Source organism: Pseudophryne corroboree, chromosome 1 (assembly GCF_028390025.1).
Source record: "Pseudophryne corroboree isolate aPseCor3 chromosome 1, aPseCor3.hap2, whole genome shotgun sequence".
NCBI lineage: Eukaryota > Metazoa > Chordata > Amphibia > Anura > Myobatrachidae > Pseudophryne > Pseudophryne corroboree.
The window spans coordinates 510,728,930-510,744,881 of NC_086444.1; the positions used below are offsets into that span (position 1 = coordinate 510,728,930).

Here is a 15,952-nt window from a genome sequence, read left to right on the forward strand (position 1 = left end):
TTCAGAGTTTTTTTTCTTTTTGTAATCACTTTTCAGGGGGGGAAAAACAGATTTTAAAGTATCAGTAGTTATCCAAGTAAATATTACAGCTTCTAAATTCTAATTTTGAGTAGAGCTTCTTGAAAATAATATAGCTAAAACCTTTAGAATCAGAAGTTTTAGCCATTATATATGCTAACCTACAGCGTAACCAATGGGAGAAAGGGCGATCCTTTGAATCATTTAAAACTACTATATCAATTTAAGCTTTTTAATCTCCTAAAAATGTAATTGCTGATAAATGTGTATGTTGATCCAGTGCTTTTACTTTGATCCTTTTTTCATGGCTTATTTGCAGAGGGGTGAAATTATTTTATACAGTGTATTATAGGTAATATTTACAGCTCTGCAGCGTAGCTGTCTAAATCGATTTTCAGCTCATTAGGTAACAGAGCACACATGAAAGTATTGTGTGAAACAGAGCTGAGACATCACTTTCTTTATATTGTAGCGCTTTGCAGTTCTAAGGAAGGACCAGCTAACCTCTCCCTTTTTTCTGCTGGATAGAAATAACTTTTGTTAAACCATTTTTCACACTTGTGCAAGTCTCCTGGGATTTCAGAAACTTTGCTGTAGCAGATCTGAAAAAAAAGAAGAAAAAAAAAGTAACAGTATTTTATTGAAAAAGGGAAAAAGTATGACACCTAGAGATGATGGAGATCGATTCAGTTCCCTCCCTGGGGAGAGCTCAGCTAGAATCACATCACATTGAACATTGTATTCAACAAAGACAAATCCCATTGCTACAGAAACACCATAAAGTATGTTTTTTTAATAGATGCAAGCATGGCTGAAAATTACAATTTATATGTAGAACTAAACATGTTTGAGGAGAGGTAACTTACAGTCCTTGAAGTTTTCCCATACGTGCTAAAGCCTCCAGAATTGTCTCTGTTGCTTTAACACCTCAGTCTCACAGGCAGTTCCTGCATATTTAAGGATAAAATGAAGTGTCTCCAGTATGTAACATAATAGAAAGAGGAAGTTATTAGATGTGTTAGAAAATTTGCTTTGAACGGAGATCACAGTATTTCATGATTAATCTCTGCATCAATCATTGTCAGCCCTTCATCAAACTATGAGCTTTTCGTTAATTTCCTCACCCTTCATTATTAACTCCTCATTAGTGCTGCACTGCTTTTCCACATGTAGGGGGTGATTCTGAGTTAGCCTGCATCTTTACGCAAATGCTGTAGCCGCTGATCTTCCTGAGATGCCAACTGGCTTCTACGCTCATCCGCCTCTGCGTATTTAGATGCACCATTGACACAGTCCTATGGCAGACGCAGTTTCCCTGTCTGAACATGGTCTTCATTGTGAGCGGTTCTGCGAGACACATGCACAATGCGACTCGGACAGATGCGTGGACTTAAAACATTGTCCGCTTACATCCAGTGCGGCCACTGAGTCCTTCTCTGAATCGGAACCTTAATGAGACCAGATGTGCTCATACATAAGTTCCCCTCCGAGTACTAACATGCCAATGCCACAGCGGAGTCTGTTTGCCAAAAGCAACATCTCTAAAAGTAAGCTCTGAACAAAGTTAAATATGTGCTCTCTGCATTCTGGACGTCTGCAGTCTGATTCTACGTGTATAATGAGCCATCTCTTCTGAGTGCAGCGGGAAGACCATGAGTTAGGTGCCGCATCAGTCACAATGGATCTTACATTGACATGGTGTCAAAGCATGCTTTATTGTATCACTATTGTGGTTACATCACATGTTTTAAATACTTGCAGCTAAATATTCTATGCTTTGGCTATGATGTATACTGTTAATGTGGATATAATTTATCATTGCTTTGTATTAAAAGGTTATCATATGTCCTTCTTTTATTTTTATAGTTAAGGAAAACCCCAAAACATTTAAAGCTAACCTTTATGCAGTGTACTTAGTGGATCATTCCTAACAAGGGAAACCACAAAATATTTAAAAAATAAATAAATAAAAGCCTGCTGCTAGAAATGTGTTATTAAAGTTTCATAGAAACACTATTCGCAAAACTTCACAAAAAACAAACAAACACCTTTTAGGAGACAGCGTGTTTGACATACATTATACGATTTGAAAGGAGACTATTTTAGAAAAAAAGAGTAGCTGTGCTTTTACAGTAACTGGCTTTTACTATATGTGGTCCAATCCCTTGTAGCATGCTGTTAGTATCAACCTGTAGAAATATAAGGGGAAAAACTAAACCACTGAGAATGTTAGAAACACCATTCATGGTCCCATCATTTTCTTCTGAAGCACAGTGAGGTCTATAGAGCGCTTTCTTTTTTTATTTGGAAATTACAGTAAGGTTTTGAAGGGGGGGGGGATGTTCTAAAGAAAAGCGAAGTTGGTATATTAATGGGGTCTTTGCCTTAGCAGGCTTCTTAATCTCTAGATAGATGCAGGAGCTATCAAATAATTTAAGTCTATCTGTGGGAGTCATCCTGTACATAAAAGATGACGTTTGTTATGGTGGCTGCTGTGATTGTATGTATACCTTATACTTGTGGCGTTCCCCTTTTGATCGACCTCAGAGAGGTTTGACGAAATTGCAGGTGAGAGCTGCCAGTGGGCTCACAGAAAGTAGCATGAAAGCGACAGCTCTTACAAAACACGCATTTGGAGCTCTTTGTACTTTCACTTTAGATAAGCCGTATCCCCCAGATTGGGGCGTTACTGGTTATCATGCTTAGCAACCGTCTGTATTTACTGATTTCTGAGATGTTGTTTTAAAGAACTGTGCTAGAGATTTTTTTTTTTTCTCTAACGTCCTAAGTGGATGCTGGGGACTCCGTCAGGACCATGGGGTTTAGCGGCTCCGCAGGAGACAGGGCACAATAATAAAAGCTTTAGGATCAGGTGGTGTGCACTGGCTCCTCCCCCTATGACCCTCCTCCAAGCCTCAGTTAGATCTTTGTGCCCGGCCGAGAAGGGTGCAATCTAGGTGGCTCTCCTGAGCTGCTTAGAATAAAAGTTTAAGTTAGGTTTTTTATTTTCAGTGAGTCCTGCTGGCAACAGGCTCACTGCTACGAGGGACTTAGGGGAGAGAAGTAAACTCACCTGCGTGCAGGATGGATTTGCTTCTTAGGCTACTGGACACCATTAGCTCCAGAGGGAGTCGGAACACAGGTCTCACCCTGGGGTTCGTCCCGGAGCCGTGCCGCCGACCCCCCTTGCAGATGCCGAAGTTGAAGAGGTCCAGAGGTCCAGAAACAGGCGGCAGAAGACTTTCAGTCTTCATAAGGTAGCGCACAGCACTGCAGCTGTGCGCCATTGTTGTCAGCACACTTCATACCAGCGGTCACTGAGGGTGCAGGGCGCTGGGGGGGGCGCCCTGGGCAGCAATGTATTATACCTTTTTTATGGCTAAAATACATCACATATAGCCCTTGAGGCTATATGGATGTATTTAACCCCTGCCAGATCTCACAAACTCCGGGAGAAGAGCCCGCCGTTTTAGGGGGCGGGGCCTATTCTCCTCAGCACACGGCGCCATTTTCCTGCTCAGCTCTGCTGTGAGGAAGGCTCCCAGGCTCTCCCCTGCACTGCACTACAGAAACAGGGTTAAAACAGTGAGGGGGGGCACTTATTTGGCGATATGATTACATATGTGAAAATGCTATAAGGGAAAACACTTGTATAAGGGGTTGTCCCTGTATAATTATAGCGTTTTTGGTGTGTGCTGGCAAACTCTCCCTCTGTCTCCCCAAAGGGCTAGTGGGGTCCTGTCCTCTATCAGAGCATTCCCTGTGTGTGTGCTGTGTGTCGGTACGTGTGTGTCGACATGTAGGAGGACGATGTTGGTGAGGAGGCGGAGCAAATTGCCTGTATTGGTGATGTCACTCTCTAGGGAGTCGACACCGGAATGGATGGCTTATTTAGGAATTACGTGATAATGTCAACACGATGCAAGGTCGGTTGACGACATGAGACGGCCGGCAAACAAATTAGTACCTGTCCAGGCGTCTCAGACACCGTCAGGGGCTTGTAAAAACGCCCATTTACCTCAGTTGGTCGACACAGACACGAACACTGACTTCAGTGTCGACGGTGAAGAAACAAACGTATGTTCCTTTAGGGCCACACGTTACATGTTAAGGGCAATGAAGGAGGTGTTACATATTTCTGATACTACAAGTACCACAAATAAGGGTATTATGTAGGGAGGGAATAATCTACTTGTAGTTTTTCCTGAATCAGATAAATTAAAGTGTGTGATGATACGTGGGTTTCCTCCGATAGAAAATTATTGGAGGTATACCCTTTCCCGCCAGAAGTGAGGGCGAGTTGGGAAACACACCTTAGGGTGGATAAGGCGCTCACACGCTTATAAAAACAAGTGGCGTTACCGTCTCCAGATACGGCCGCCCTCAAAGAGCCAGCTGATAGGAAGCTGAAAAATATCCTAAAAAGTATATACACACATACTGGTGTTATACTACGACCAGCAATCGCCTCAAGCCTGGATGTGCAGCGCTGGGGGGGCTTGGTCGGATTTCCTGACTGAAAATATTGATACCCTTGACAGGAACAATATTTTATTGACTATAGAGCATTTTAAGGATGCATTTCTATATATGCGAGATGCGCAGAGGGATATTTGCATTCTGGCATCAAGAGTAGATGTGATGTCCATATCTGCCAGACGATGTTTATAGACACGACAGTGGTCAGGTGATGCAGATTCCAGACGGCACATGGAAGTATTGCCGTATAAAGGGGCGGTCCATCGGACCTGGTGGCCATGGCAACAGCTGGAAAATCCACTTTTGTTACCCCAAGTCACATCTCAGCAGAAAAGGACACAGTCTTTTCAGTCTCAGTCCTTTCGTACCCATAAAGGCAGGCGGGCAAAAGGCCAGTCATATCTGCCCAGGGTTAGAGGAAAGGGAAGAAGACTGCAGCAGGCAGCCCATTCCCAGGAACAGAAGTCCTCCACAGCTTCTGCCAAGTCCGCAGCATGACGCTGGGGCCATACAAGCGGACTCAGGTGCGGTGGGGGGTCATCTCAAGAGTTTCAGCACGCAGTGGGCTCACTCGCAAGTGGACTCCTGGATCCTACACGTAGTATCCCAGGTGTACATTGGAAATTCGAGACGTCTTCCCCTCACAAGTTCCTGAAGTCTGCTTTACCAACGTCTCCCTCCGACAGGGAGGCAGTATTGGAAAAAAATTCACAGGCTGTATTCCCAGCAGGTGATAATCAAAGTACCCCTCCTACAACAAGGGAAGGGGTATTATTCCACACTATATTGTGTGTGGTACTGAAGCAAAACGGCTCGGTGAGATCTAAAAGATTTGAACAATTACATACAAGGGTTCAAATCAAGATGGAGTCACTCAGAGCAGTGATAGCGAACCAGGACGATATGGTGTCACTGGATATCGGGGACGCTTACCTACATGTCCAAATTTTGCCCTTCTCACCAAGGGTATCTCAGGTTCGTGGTACAGAACTGTCACTATCAGTTCAGACGCTGCCGTTTGGATTGTCCACGGCACCCCGGGTCTTTACCATGGTAATGGCCGAAATGATGATTCTTCCTAAAAGAAATATGGACGCTTTCCTGATAAGGGCAAGGTCCAGAGAACAGTTGGCGGTCGGAGTAGCACTATCTCAAGTAGTTCTACGACAGCACGAGTGGATTCTAAATATTCCAAAATCGCAGCTTTTTCCGACGACACGTCTAATGTTCCTAGGAATGATTCTGGACACAGTCCAGAAAAGGATGTTTTCTCCCGGAGAAGAAGACCAGGGAGTTATCCGAGCTAGTCAGGAACCTCCTAAAACCAGGAAAAGTATCAGTGCATCATTGCACAAGGGTCCTGTGAAAAATGGTGGTTTCTTACAAAGCGATCCCATTCGGTAGATTTCACGCAAGAACCTTTCAGTGGAATCTGCTGGGAAAATGGTCCGGATCGCATCTTCAGATGCATCAGCGGATAACCCTGTCTCCAAGGACAAGGGTGTTTTCTTCTGCGGTGGCTGCAGAGTGCTCATCTATGAAAGGGCCGCAGATTCGACATTCAGGACTGGGTCCTGGTGACCACGGATGCCAGCCTGAGTGGCTGGGGAGCAGTCACACAAGGAAAAAATTTCCAGGGAGTGTGATCAAGTCTGGAGACTTCTCTCCACATAAATATACTGGAGCTAAGGGCAATTTACAAGGCTCTAAGCTTAGCAAGACCTCTGCTTCAAGGTCAGCCGGTATTGATCCAGTGGGACAACATCACGGCAGTCGCCCACGTAAACAGACAGGGCGGCACATGAAGCAGGAGGGAAATGGCAGAAACTGCAAGGATTCTTCGCTGGGCGAAAAATCATGTGATAACACTCTCAGCAGTGTTAATTCCGGGAGTGGAAAACTGGGAAGCAAACTTCCTCAGCAGGCATAACCTCCACCCGGGAGAGTGGGGACTTCAGCGGGAAGTCTTCCACATGATTGTAAACCGTTGGAAAAAACCAAAGGTGCACATGATGGCGTCCCGCCTGAACAAAAAACTAGACAAATATTGCGCCAGGTCAAGGGACCCTCAGGCAATGGCGGTGGACGCTCTGGTAACACTGTGGGTGTACCAGTCAGGGTATGTGTTCCCTCCTATGCATCTCATACCAAAAGTACTGAGAATCATAAGAAGGAGATGAGTAAGAACGATACTCGTGGTTCCGGATGGGTCAAGAAGGACTTGGTACCCGGAACTTCAAGAGATGCTCACGGAAGAACCGTGGCCTCTACCTTTAAGAAAGGACCTGCTCCAGCAGGGGCCTTGTCTGTTCCAAGACTTACCGCGGCTGCGTTTGACGGCATGGCAGTTGAACGCCGGATCCTGAAAGGGCATTCCAGATGAAGTCATCCCTACCCTGGTCGAAGCCAGGAAGGATGTAACCGCAAAACATTTTCACCGCATTTGGCGAAAATATGTTGCGTGGTGTGAGGCCAAGAAGGTCCCTACAGAGGAATTCCAACTGGGTCGTTTTCCTACATTTCCTGAAAACAGGACTGTCTATGGGCCTAAAATTAGGGTCCATTAAGGTTCAAATTTCGACCCTGTCAAATTTCTTCCAGAAAGAACTGGCTTCAGTGCCTGAAGTTCAGACGTTTGTAAAAGGGGTACTGCATATACAGCCTCCTTTTGTGCCCCCAGTGGCACCTTGGGATCTCAATGTTGTTTTGAGTTTCCTAAAGTCACATTGGTTTGATCCACTCACCACTGTGGAATTAAAATATTTCACATGGAAGGTGAAGATTCTATTAGCCCTGGCTTCAGCCAGGCGTGTGTCAGAATGGGCGGCTTTATCATATAAAAGCCCTTACTTAATTTTTCATTCTGACAGGGCAGAATTGAGGACTCGTCCTCAATTTCTCCTTAAGGTGTTTTCTGTTTTTCACATGAACCAACCTATTGTGGTACCTGCGGCTACTAGGGACTTGGAGGACTCCAAGTTACTTGACGTTGTCAGGGCCCTGAAAATATATGTTTCCAGGACGACTGGAGTCAGAAAATCTGACTCGCTGTTTAGCCTGTATGCACCCAACAAGATGGGTGTTCCTGCTTCTAAGCAGACGATTGCTCGCTGGATTTGTAGTACAATTCAGCTTGCACATTCTGTGGCAGGCTTGCCACAGCCAAAATCAGTAAAAGCCCATTCCACAAGGAAGTGGGCTCATCTTGGGCGGCTGCCCGAGGGATCTCGGCTTTACAACTTTGCCGAGCTGCTACTTGGTCAGGGGCACACCCTGACTGAGGAGGACCTGGAGTTCTCTCATTCGGTGCTGCAGAGTCATCCGCACTCTCCCGCCCGTTTGGGAGCTTTGGTATAATCCCCATGGTCCTGACGGAGTCCCCAGCATCCACTTAGGACGTTAGAGAAAATAAGAATTTACTTACCGATAATTCTATTTCTCGTAGTCCGTAGTGGATGCTGGGCGCCCATCCCAAGTGCGGATTGTCTGCAATACTTGTACATAGTTATTGTTACAAAAATCGGGTTATTCTTGTTGTGAGCCATCTTTTCAGAGGCTCCTTCGTTGTTATCATACTGTTAACTGGGTTCAGATCACAGGTTGTACGGTGTGATTGGTGTGGCGGGTATGAGTCTTACCCGGGATTCAATATCCTTCCTTATTATGCACGCTCGTCCGGGCACAGTATCCTAACTGAGGCTTGGAGGAGGGTCATAGGGGGAGGAGCCAGTGCACACCACCTGATCCTAAAGCTTTTATTATTGTGCCCTGTCTCCTGCGGAGCCGCTAAACCCCATGGTCCTGACGGAGTCCCCAGCATCCACTACGGACTACGAGAAATAGAATTATCGGTAAGTAAATTCTTATTTTTATTGCATTAGCATTGAAGACTTGTCAGAGCCTAAGGTTTTCGGTTCCCCAGCCTTTGCTTAGTGAAACATTCATCTGTATATACAAAGCAGCAAAAGAGAATACCACGTACAGAAATTAGAGAAAAGCAAATGACACAATTTACACAGTTAGTGGTTCGCTGCTTTTGTATTCTTTTGTTGTCTGCAATTCTAATACATAAAATAGATGTCACTGTGTGTGATTGCAGCTTCCCAAATTTTCTCAGCATGCGCTTGAATTAGACAACTATTCTGATTTCCATCTAACAATGGAATCCTATACTTATCTCTTAAAATTAAGGGTCTGAATTAAGATAAACAATAATTTTATTTCTTCTGTTCAGCTTCTTTTAGACGAGTTGTCTTCCACAAAACACTGGGTTTCCATGCATGTGTCAGACCACAGTGGTTTCCATTATCGTCAGTTCTTGCTGAAGTCTTTACTGGTTAAAGCGCAGATGGACTGTGAAAACTCCAGTAAGACTAGTCCCAGTCTTCCCAGAGAAGAGGAGGCCCCACGCCTGGATCTGCCACTCTTCATAGAAGAAGAAATGGAACTTAGCAGAGATCTTATAGAATCTTACCCAGGGCATGAAGCACTCTGGTGCCACAGGTGAGACAAACATTTCATTGGTGTCAGTTGCTGTGGTTACATTGATCTATCATTTCTAATGCTTCAGTGTCTCATTTTATATATGACCCCAATTACCTTCTTGTAGAGCACTGCATGGCTCAATAATGCATATTTGTTCCAGTTTACAATTCTTTCAAAAACTTCTCTGCAGAGAATATTGTGTGTTTTGAAAGCCGGGTTATTCCTATCACCGAGGGATGGATTTTCTTTTCTAATATATGCAGAGAACATGGTTTAAAGCTGCAAAGACACCTAAATTAAATATTTGACACAGGTCCCCACCCACAGTAGCAGCCCTAACTGCCACAGCTGGTTTTCCTGGGCTTCTGCAGCAATATATACCATCCCCAGGGCCCTGCTTATATGGAGGAGAGTCTTTACAGAAAACACGCAAGGAAATGACCAGCTAGTTGCACAGCTGTAAGGTGGAATGAGCCTGTCACAAGTAACTCTGTAGGCTACAGTTCAGCATCTACCACATAAATTAAATATGACTTGCCATACTTTTTTTTATTTTTATCAAGGACTAATGAAATATTTAATGTGTGGGTGTATGTGTATATGTTCACATGGTTAGAAAAACTGCTAAAATGTTTTATTTTCCTCCCTTGTTTGTAAATCTAAAAACATAATTTCTATTATTATTATTATTATTATTTTTAGTAGTAGTAGTAGTGCAGCATCATTGTACACCGCACCTTCTGCAGAATGTTGAATGATTCATATCACTCTTTGCCTTGTTGGAGTTTACAGTCTAAGGGGCTCATTCATAATTGAGTGAAAGTCGTCCACAATTACTCCTGTATTGTGTGCACAAACTGAATGTGTATATTTGACTGTGTGCAGTTTTATGCAGCTCTACTGGTGGACCAACCCTATGCTATAAGCACAAGATGTGTCTGCAGTCAGGCATATTTCTGCACAACCAGCATTCTGGTTGTCACTCACTGCACTTGGTCTATAAAGGGCCCCATACACTAGAACGATAAAGCCCAGTTCGGGCCGACATATTGGGTGAAATCGGGCATTTTGGCTGTGTATCCGCTCCGCGTTCCCGTGAGGGTCGAATTGGATCCCCTAGATCGCTAGTGCTGCACTCGTGATATATCTGTTCCCGCAGGCATTGCTGGGATTGCGTATGATATATCACATGCAAAATGTACCAAATCGTATGGAATCGTAGGGAAATCGCCTCAGACATATCGTTGTAGTGTATGGGGCCCTTTTAGTCAGAGCACCTTGTTACAGCCCAGTTCCCCCTCTCCTCAGTCGCAGGTGGAAATTGCCACGGATTGCCATAACTGCATATGCATGGTTACAGAGCATGCCCAGGGCAAACTGACACAAGATATTCTCAGTAAATGTGTTTGTGTTCAGCTCTGCATGGGCCCCTAATTCATTACATCACAAACACACACTAGGGTCCTTTTTGTTAGAATCCATTTAAATGACAAGTAGGAGTGTGGGAGGAAACATACACAGTCTGCTCATAAAAATAAAACATAAACTGCATTAAAGTCCTCAAAGAACAATAGTATGATAACACTATTTATATGCTCTTCTATTTGTATAGTAGCACAAAAAATATTAAAGGCGCATACAATAGCTGTGAATCTATACACGCAGTGATGAAATAGGAAGGCTTAGTATTATATCTCACACAAAAAATTTTTTTTATTTAGAGGCAAATGAGCCAGGATGAAATACAAGTCACAATGAAAGGTTCTACTGTAGGAGTGTAGGGCACAGGGGCATTTTTTTTATTTTTATCTGTAACCATCTTTATTTTTATTGCCTTATAATTGTTTTGTAGGCGCCAGATACTCGGCTTGGTTCACCAACTGCACAATGAACAATCTCACTCCCCAACCCCACAAGTCAGAAGTGTGGATGGTGCGGCTGTTGGCACAGGAAATGGTTCACACATCCGCAACAACATTCTGGGTTACTACACGAACACCATGGATATCGACGGAGTGTGTGACGCAAACAAGCAGGGCTACACTCAAGAAACGAAACGTCTAAAGCGTGCTCCTGTCCAAGACACTCTTATATATGAATCCGAGCTCAGGTTTATTAACTGTGTCTCATCCAGCTGCAGAAATGCTGAACAGTCCAGGTTTGCTGCTTCATACCGAAAATGGCTGCTGTCGTTGCTAGGTCACTAACAGATAACAAATTACATATGGATTATGTTTGTGCAATATTTTCTTTAGCAGAGATATGGTTGCAAGGATTGCAAGCCATGCTCCTTTCACTAATTAAGAGTCCACAGGAACATTTATTTTTAATTTATTTTTTCCTATCGTTACAGTCAGTTTTTTTTTCTTTTCTTTTTTTTTCTTTTATTTAACTCGGAAAAGAAAATGCTGCATCTGTTACAGGACTTTTCGTTCACCCTTTTCCTAAGTCATTTCATTCTATTGGTACAATTAAATATGGATTTTAATTGTTTCACATGTTAGGGTGAGAGCAATTGAAGGACGGTTACTTGAACATTTTTATTAAGAGCTGCAACTTTTTCGCCTTGGTTTACTAACATTAGACGTTTTGGGTAAAGCATTTAGTTTTCCTACCCATCGCTGTGCCCTAAATAATCATTATTTTAAAGTAATAAAAGACAACACAGAAATATGGATTCAGACTGTAACTTCAATGATGGCCATTGTTTTGGAAGCCTTTACCTTTTTTTTAAATTGTCTTTGTGGACTTAATTCTTTTTATCTGTTTATAAACTGTGTTCTTGGTAAGAAAATAACTAACATCCTACATGCACCCTAACCTTCAAGCAGTGTACAAACAATCTAATAGTAAACATAAGAAGTAATTGCAGAGTCCTGACAATTTTACACCCACCATAAACCATATATGTATTATTTATTAGCATGCCTACTGCTCCCAAAGACCCTATGTGACTGGAATCCCCCAATTTTGATCCTGCCTGTAACCCTAGCAGTATTATAACCCTGTAGCATCTAACTCATTTGTAACTCTTTGTAACACTGTAATATTTAGTACAACAATCCGGTAACTGATTGCTGGACCTAAAACCGCTCCCTCACCATTTGAGACAACCTCCCAAGCTCCCAAAATAGTACTGAACCTGAAAGGACATTTTGTGTGTTCTTATGTCAATTTTATAGTCTGCCAGTCTTGGAAACTTTAATGGCTGGTGCATATGCCTTATGTGGTCTTACTGGATTTAAATAAATGTTGTGCAGAATATACATTTTCATACATACACTGAAATATCTTTTTATGGCCATTAGCTTCCTCGCTTTTATGCCTCACTAGTAGCTTGGCTTCCCGCTAAATTCACATCATAATTCTTTTTATACAGGATACTAGCCCTTTTGATATAGGTGCTATTATCAAGGTCCATACGAATTAAGTATTCAGTGACCTGATGAAGGTCTGGATCTTCACTTAGTGCTGTATGCATGCCTAGATCTCAGATCAGTATGTTGTCTTAAAAGTCTTGCTGCATTCTATAGATACCTAGTTGCCAAACCCTTCCAGCTGAATGCTAGAACTTTAGTTAAGGATGGCAACCATCTGTATGTGCTAGACAGATCAGTGGAACAGTGCCCACATAGGTTTCATTTTCTAAATATAAGTACATTTATAACACTGTTTTACTTTAAAGTCATTTTTACAGAAATATCATTGTCATATTTTCAATCCAACACTTTTTTTTGTTTCCTCTTAGGTTTACTTAAAGTACCATTTCATGTGTACTGCATGCCTCTTGGATTATAATGTTTGTAAAAAAAAAAAAATAGTAATGCTTATGGTTTACAACAATGATGGACAATGGGCAGTCTTCCAAGTCGTCTTTACCAGCCCCCAGCTCATTCCTGCTTTGTTGTCATATTTATTATAGCCTGTAATACTGATTTAAAATTCCCTCTTATGTTATATACAGTTATGTCTCTTTCTGCAGCTCTTCTGAAGGTTAGAGGGCCGCCTAATGTGGCCCCTGCAGTGTATTTGGTAGTTTATCACTGATTTACAAGCACATCAATTGATGTATTTTATATTTATATTTTTATTTATACCTACAGAGGGAACGTATAAAAAATAAAGAACAGAGAGATAACAGACAATCAGTACAAAGTACACAATAATAAAAAGATTGAAATGTATACTGGCAAAGAGGAGAGTACCCACTGCAATTGTTTATCTTTATAAGCGAAGCAGGTAGCTATAAGGGAAAAAGAGGTCACAAAACTCTGAAGGCCAACCTAGCAAGGAGAGACAAAATTGCAAAAAGAGTCTCGGAGGTGCATGTTAGTGTTGGTTTTATTTACTAAACGTTTTCGTGGGCTATTCTTAGCTGTCCCGATATATATGCAAAATGACCAAATGGGACACATTTAAAATAGAGACAATAGATTTGGGTACAAAAGATAGGAGTACCTCTGAAAACAGACTGATTTTTTTTTTTTTTTTTTTTTTACATTCTTGCAAGAATTGACTATTTGAAGGTCTATTTACTTTGACATAAAAGAAATATAAAAATAGAAGTTCCTTAAAAATGTTTATGTAAGAGTTTGCACTGTATTGTGTATGTTTTCCCATGTTCGTTCACCTTAATGTGTACTGCATCAAATCCTGCTTTGGGATGAGAATCTTTTTAGGATAACCAAGGACAGTAGATTCTATTCTAAATAGAAACCTGTGGAGTTTTGCTTTTTTTATGTCTATTACAGGTTGAGTCTCCCATATCTGAAATGCTTGGGGCCAGAAGTATCTTGGATTTCGTATTTATATATTCATTCTGTAAGGCGTTTTCCACTGTGAGACCTATTTCAAGAGAATGACTGAATGTGTAAATATGGCTGAGGTATCAAAATAAAGGTCTTAATGTAGATGTGCCAGTTGAAGAGAGAAATGAGATTGGGGCAACGGTTCGGGCGTTGCGGAGCGGCTAAGTTACCATGTAAAGTCTATGGGAGAAGCGTAATTGAGCAATGTAAACATTTGTTCTACATTTGTTGCTCAATATGAGTTTATTCTTAAAATAAAAATAATCTATTTCGACAGGTTTCCACTAGTTTACCTGTATTTTGGAATATTGGCATACCTTAATAAGATCTCTTGGGGATGTGACGAAAGTCTTAACACAATGCATTTATGTTTTATATACACCTTATACACACAGGCTGGAGGTAATTTTATACAATATTTGTAATAATGAAACAAAGGGCCTAATTCAGACCTGATCGCAAGGCTCCGTTTTCGTACGGTGGGCGATCAGGTCTAAACTGCGTATGCACCGCAATGCGCAGGCGCGTCACCTGGGTACAAAGCGGATCGGCGCTCAGCGATGGGTTTGTGCGAAGGATCCATTTGCACGGGCGTTCGCAAGGAGATTGAAAGGAAGAAGGCATTTGTGGGTGTCAACTGACTGTTTTCTTGGAGTGTCTAGAAAAACTCAGGCGTGTCCAAGCGTTTGCAGGGAGGGTTCCTGACGTCAATTCCGGTCCTGGACAGGCTGATGTGATCGCAGCGGCTGAGTAAGTCCTGGGCTACTCAGAGACTGCACAAAATCTATTTGTACAGCTCTGCTACACATGCGTTTGCACACTTGCAAAGCGAATATACACTCCCCTGTGGGCGGCGACTATGCGAACGCAGTACTGCAAAAAAAAACCCTAGTGAGCGAACAGGTCTGAATTAGGCCCAAAGTTGGTGCATAGTGAACCATCAGAAAACAAAGTTGTCACTATCTCAGTCATTTTGGATATTGGATTTTTCGGATATGGGATAATCTACCTGTACTGTTGGTTACTCTTCCAGAGATGCACGCTGATATTAATGCTCTGAATACAGACACTCGGATACATTAGGCTGTAGGATGGCAGACAGTAGCATAATATTACTTTAACCTACAGTTTTCCTTTAATGTACAACTAAACCTAGAAAATAAACGTGTCGTATGTGAAGCATGAATGTAAAATGTACTACATTACCCTTGCCTCACCTTACAATGGGGGTAATTCCAAGTTGATCGCAGCAGGATTTTTGATAGCAATTGGGCAAAACCATGTGCACTGCAGGGGGGGCTGATATAACATTTGCAGAGAGAGTTAGATTTGGGTGGGTTATTTTATTTCTGTGCAGGGTAAATACTGGCTGCTTTATTTTTACACTGCAAATTAGATTGCAGATTGAACACACCCCACCCAAATCTAACTCTCTCTGCACATGTTATATCTGCCTCCCCTGCAGTGCACATGGTTTTGTCAAATTGCTAACAAAAATCGTGCTGAGATCAACTTGGAATTACCCCCAATGTCTTTCCCTTTCAATTACAATTGCCAAAATACTTGTACACATCTTGTAATTGTAGTCAATGACTTAAAGACCTGTGATAGGAGTCCAAGGGCATTATTCAGGTTTGGTGGGGCAGATATTACATGGGCAGAGAGTTAGATTTGGGTGTGGTGTGTTCAAACTGAAATCTGAATTGCAGTATAAAAATAAAGCAGCCAGTATTTACCCTGCACAGTAATAATATAACCCACCCAAATCTAACTCTCTCTGCACATGTTACATCTGCCCCACCTGCAGTGCACATGGATTTGCCCATAAGTGTGCTTTTTTGGTTTGGTAACAAACCCGAATAAGCCCATAAGATCTTTTAGCAGCACAGGATAACATGTCTGTTCCCCTTGAAGCTAGCAGTGATTTGTTTTGCACCTGTGTGTCAGTCCAGCAATTATTTAGATTATATTACTAAGGAAGACATGAAGGCAGTGACTCAGGCCTTAACATTTATCTTATATAGAATAGGTCACTGGACGAGTTTCATTTAAGTCTGAATACTCAGGTGCTCATTTATAAGTGGATCTAAGCTTCTTTTTTGTGTGTGTGTGTGTGTGTGTGTGTGTGTGTGTGTGTGTGTGTGTGTGTGTGTGTGTGTAAG

General features: G+C 42.2%; 1 protein-coding gene across 3 annotated transcripts in view; it reads left to right on the forward strand.

Annotated features, from left to right (window-relative positions):
- Positions 1 to 11,653, forward strand: part of PTAR1 (protein prenyltransferase alpha subunit repeat containing 1) — a 90,687-nt gene extending 79,034 nt beyond the window's left edge. For all 3 annotated transcript variants that reach the window (XM_063913903.1, XM_063913901.1, XM_063913900.1), the window contains exons 6-7: positions 8,732 to 9,000; positions 10,835 to 11,653. In XM_063913903.1, coding sequence (XP_063769973.1) covers positions 8,732 to 9,000; positions 10,835 to 11,189 — 624 coding nt within the window. In that variant the 3' untranslated portion in view covers positions 11,190 to 11,653. The remainder of the gene's footprint in view (positions 1 to 8,731; positions 9,001 to 10,834) is intronic.
- The last annotated feature ends 4,299 nt before the right edge of the window (positions 11,654 to 15,952 follow it).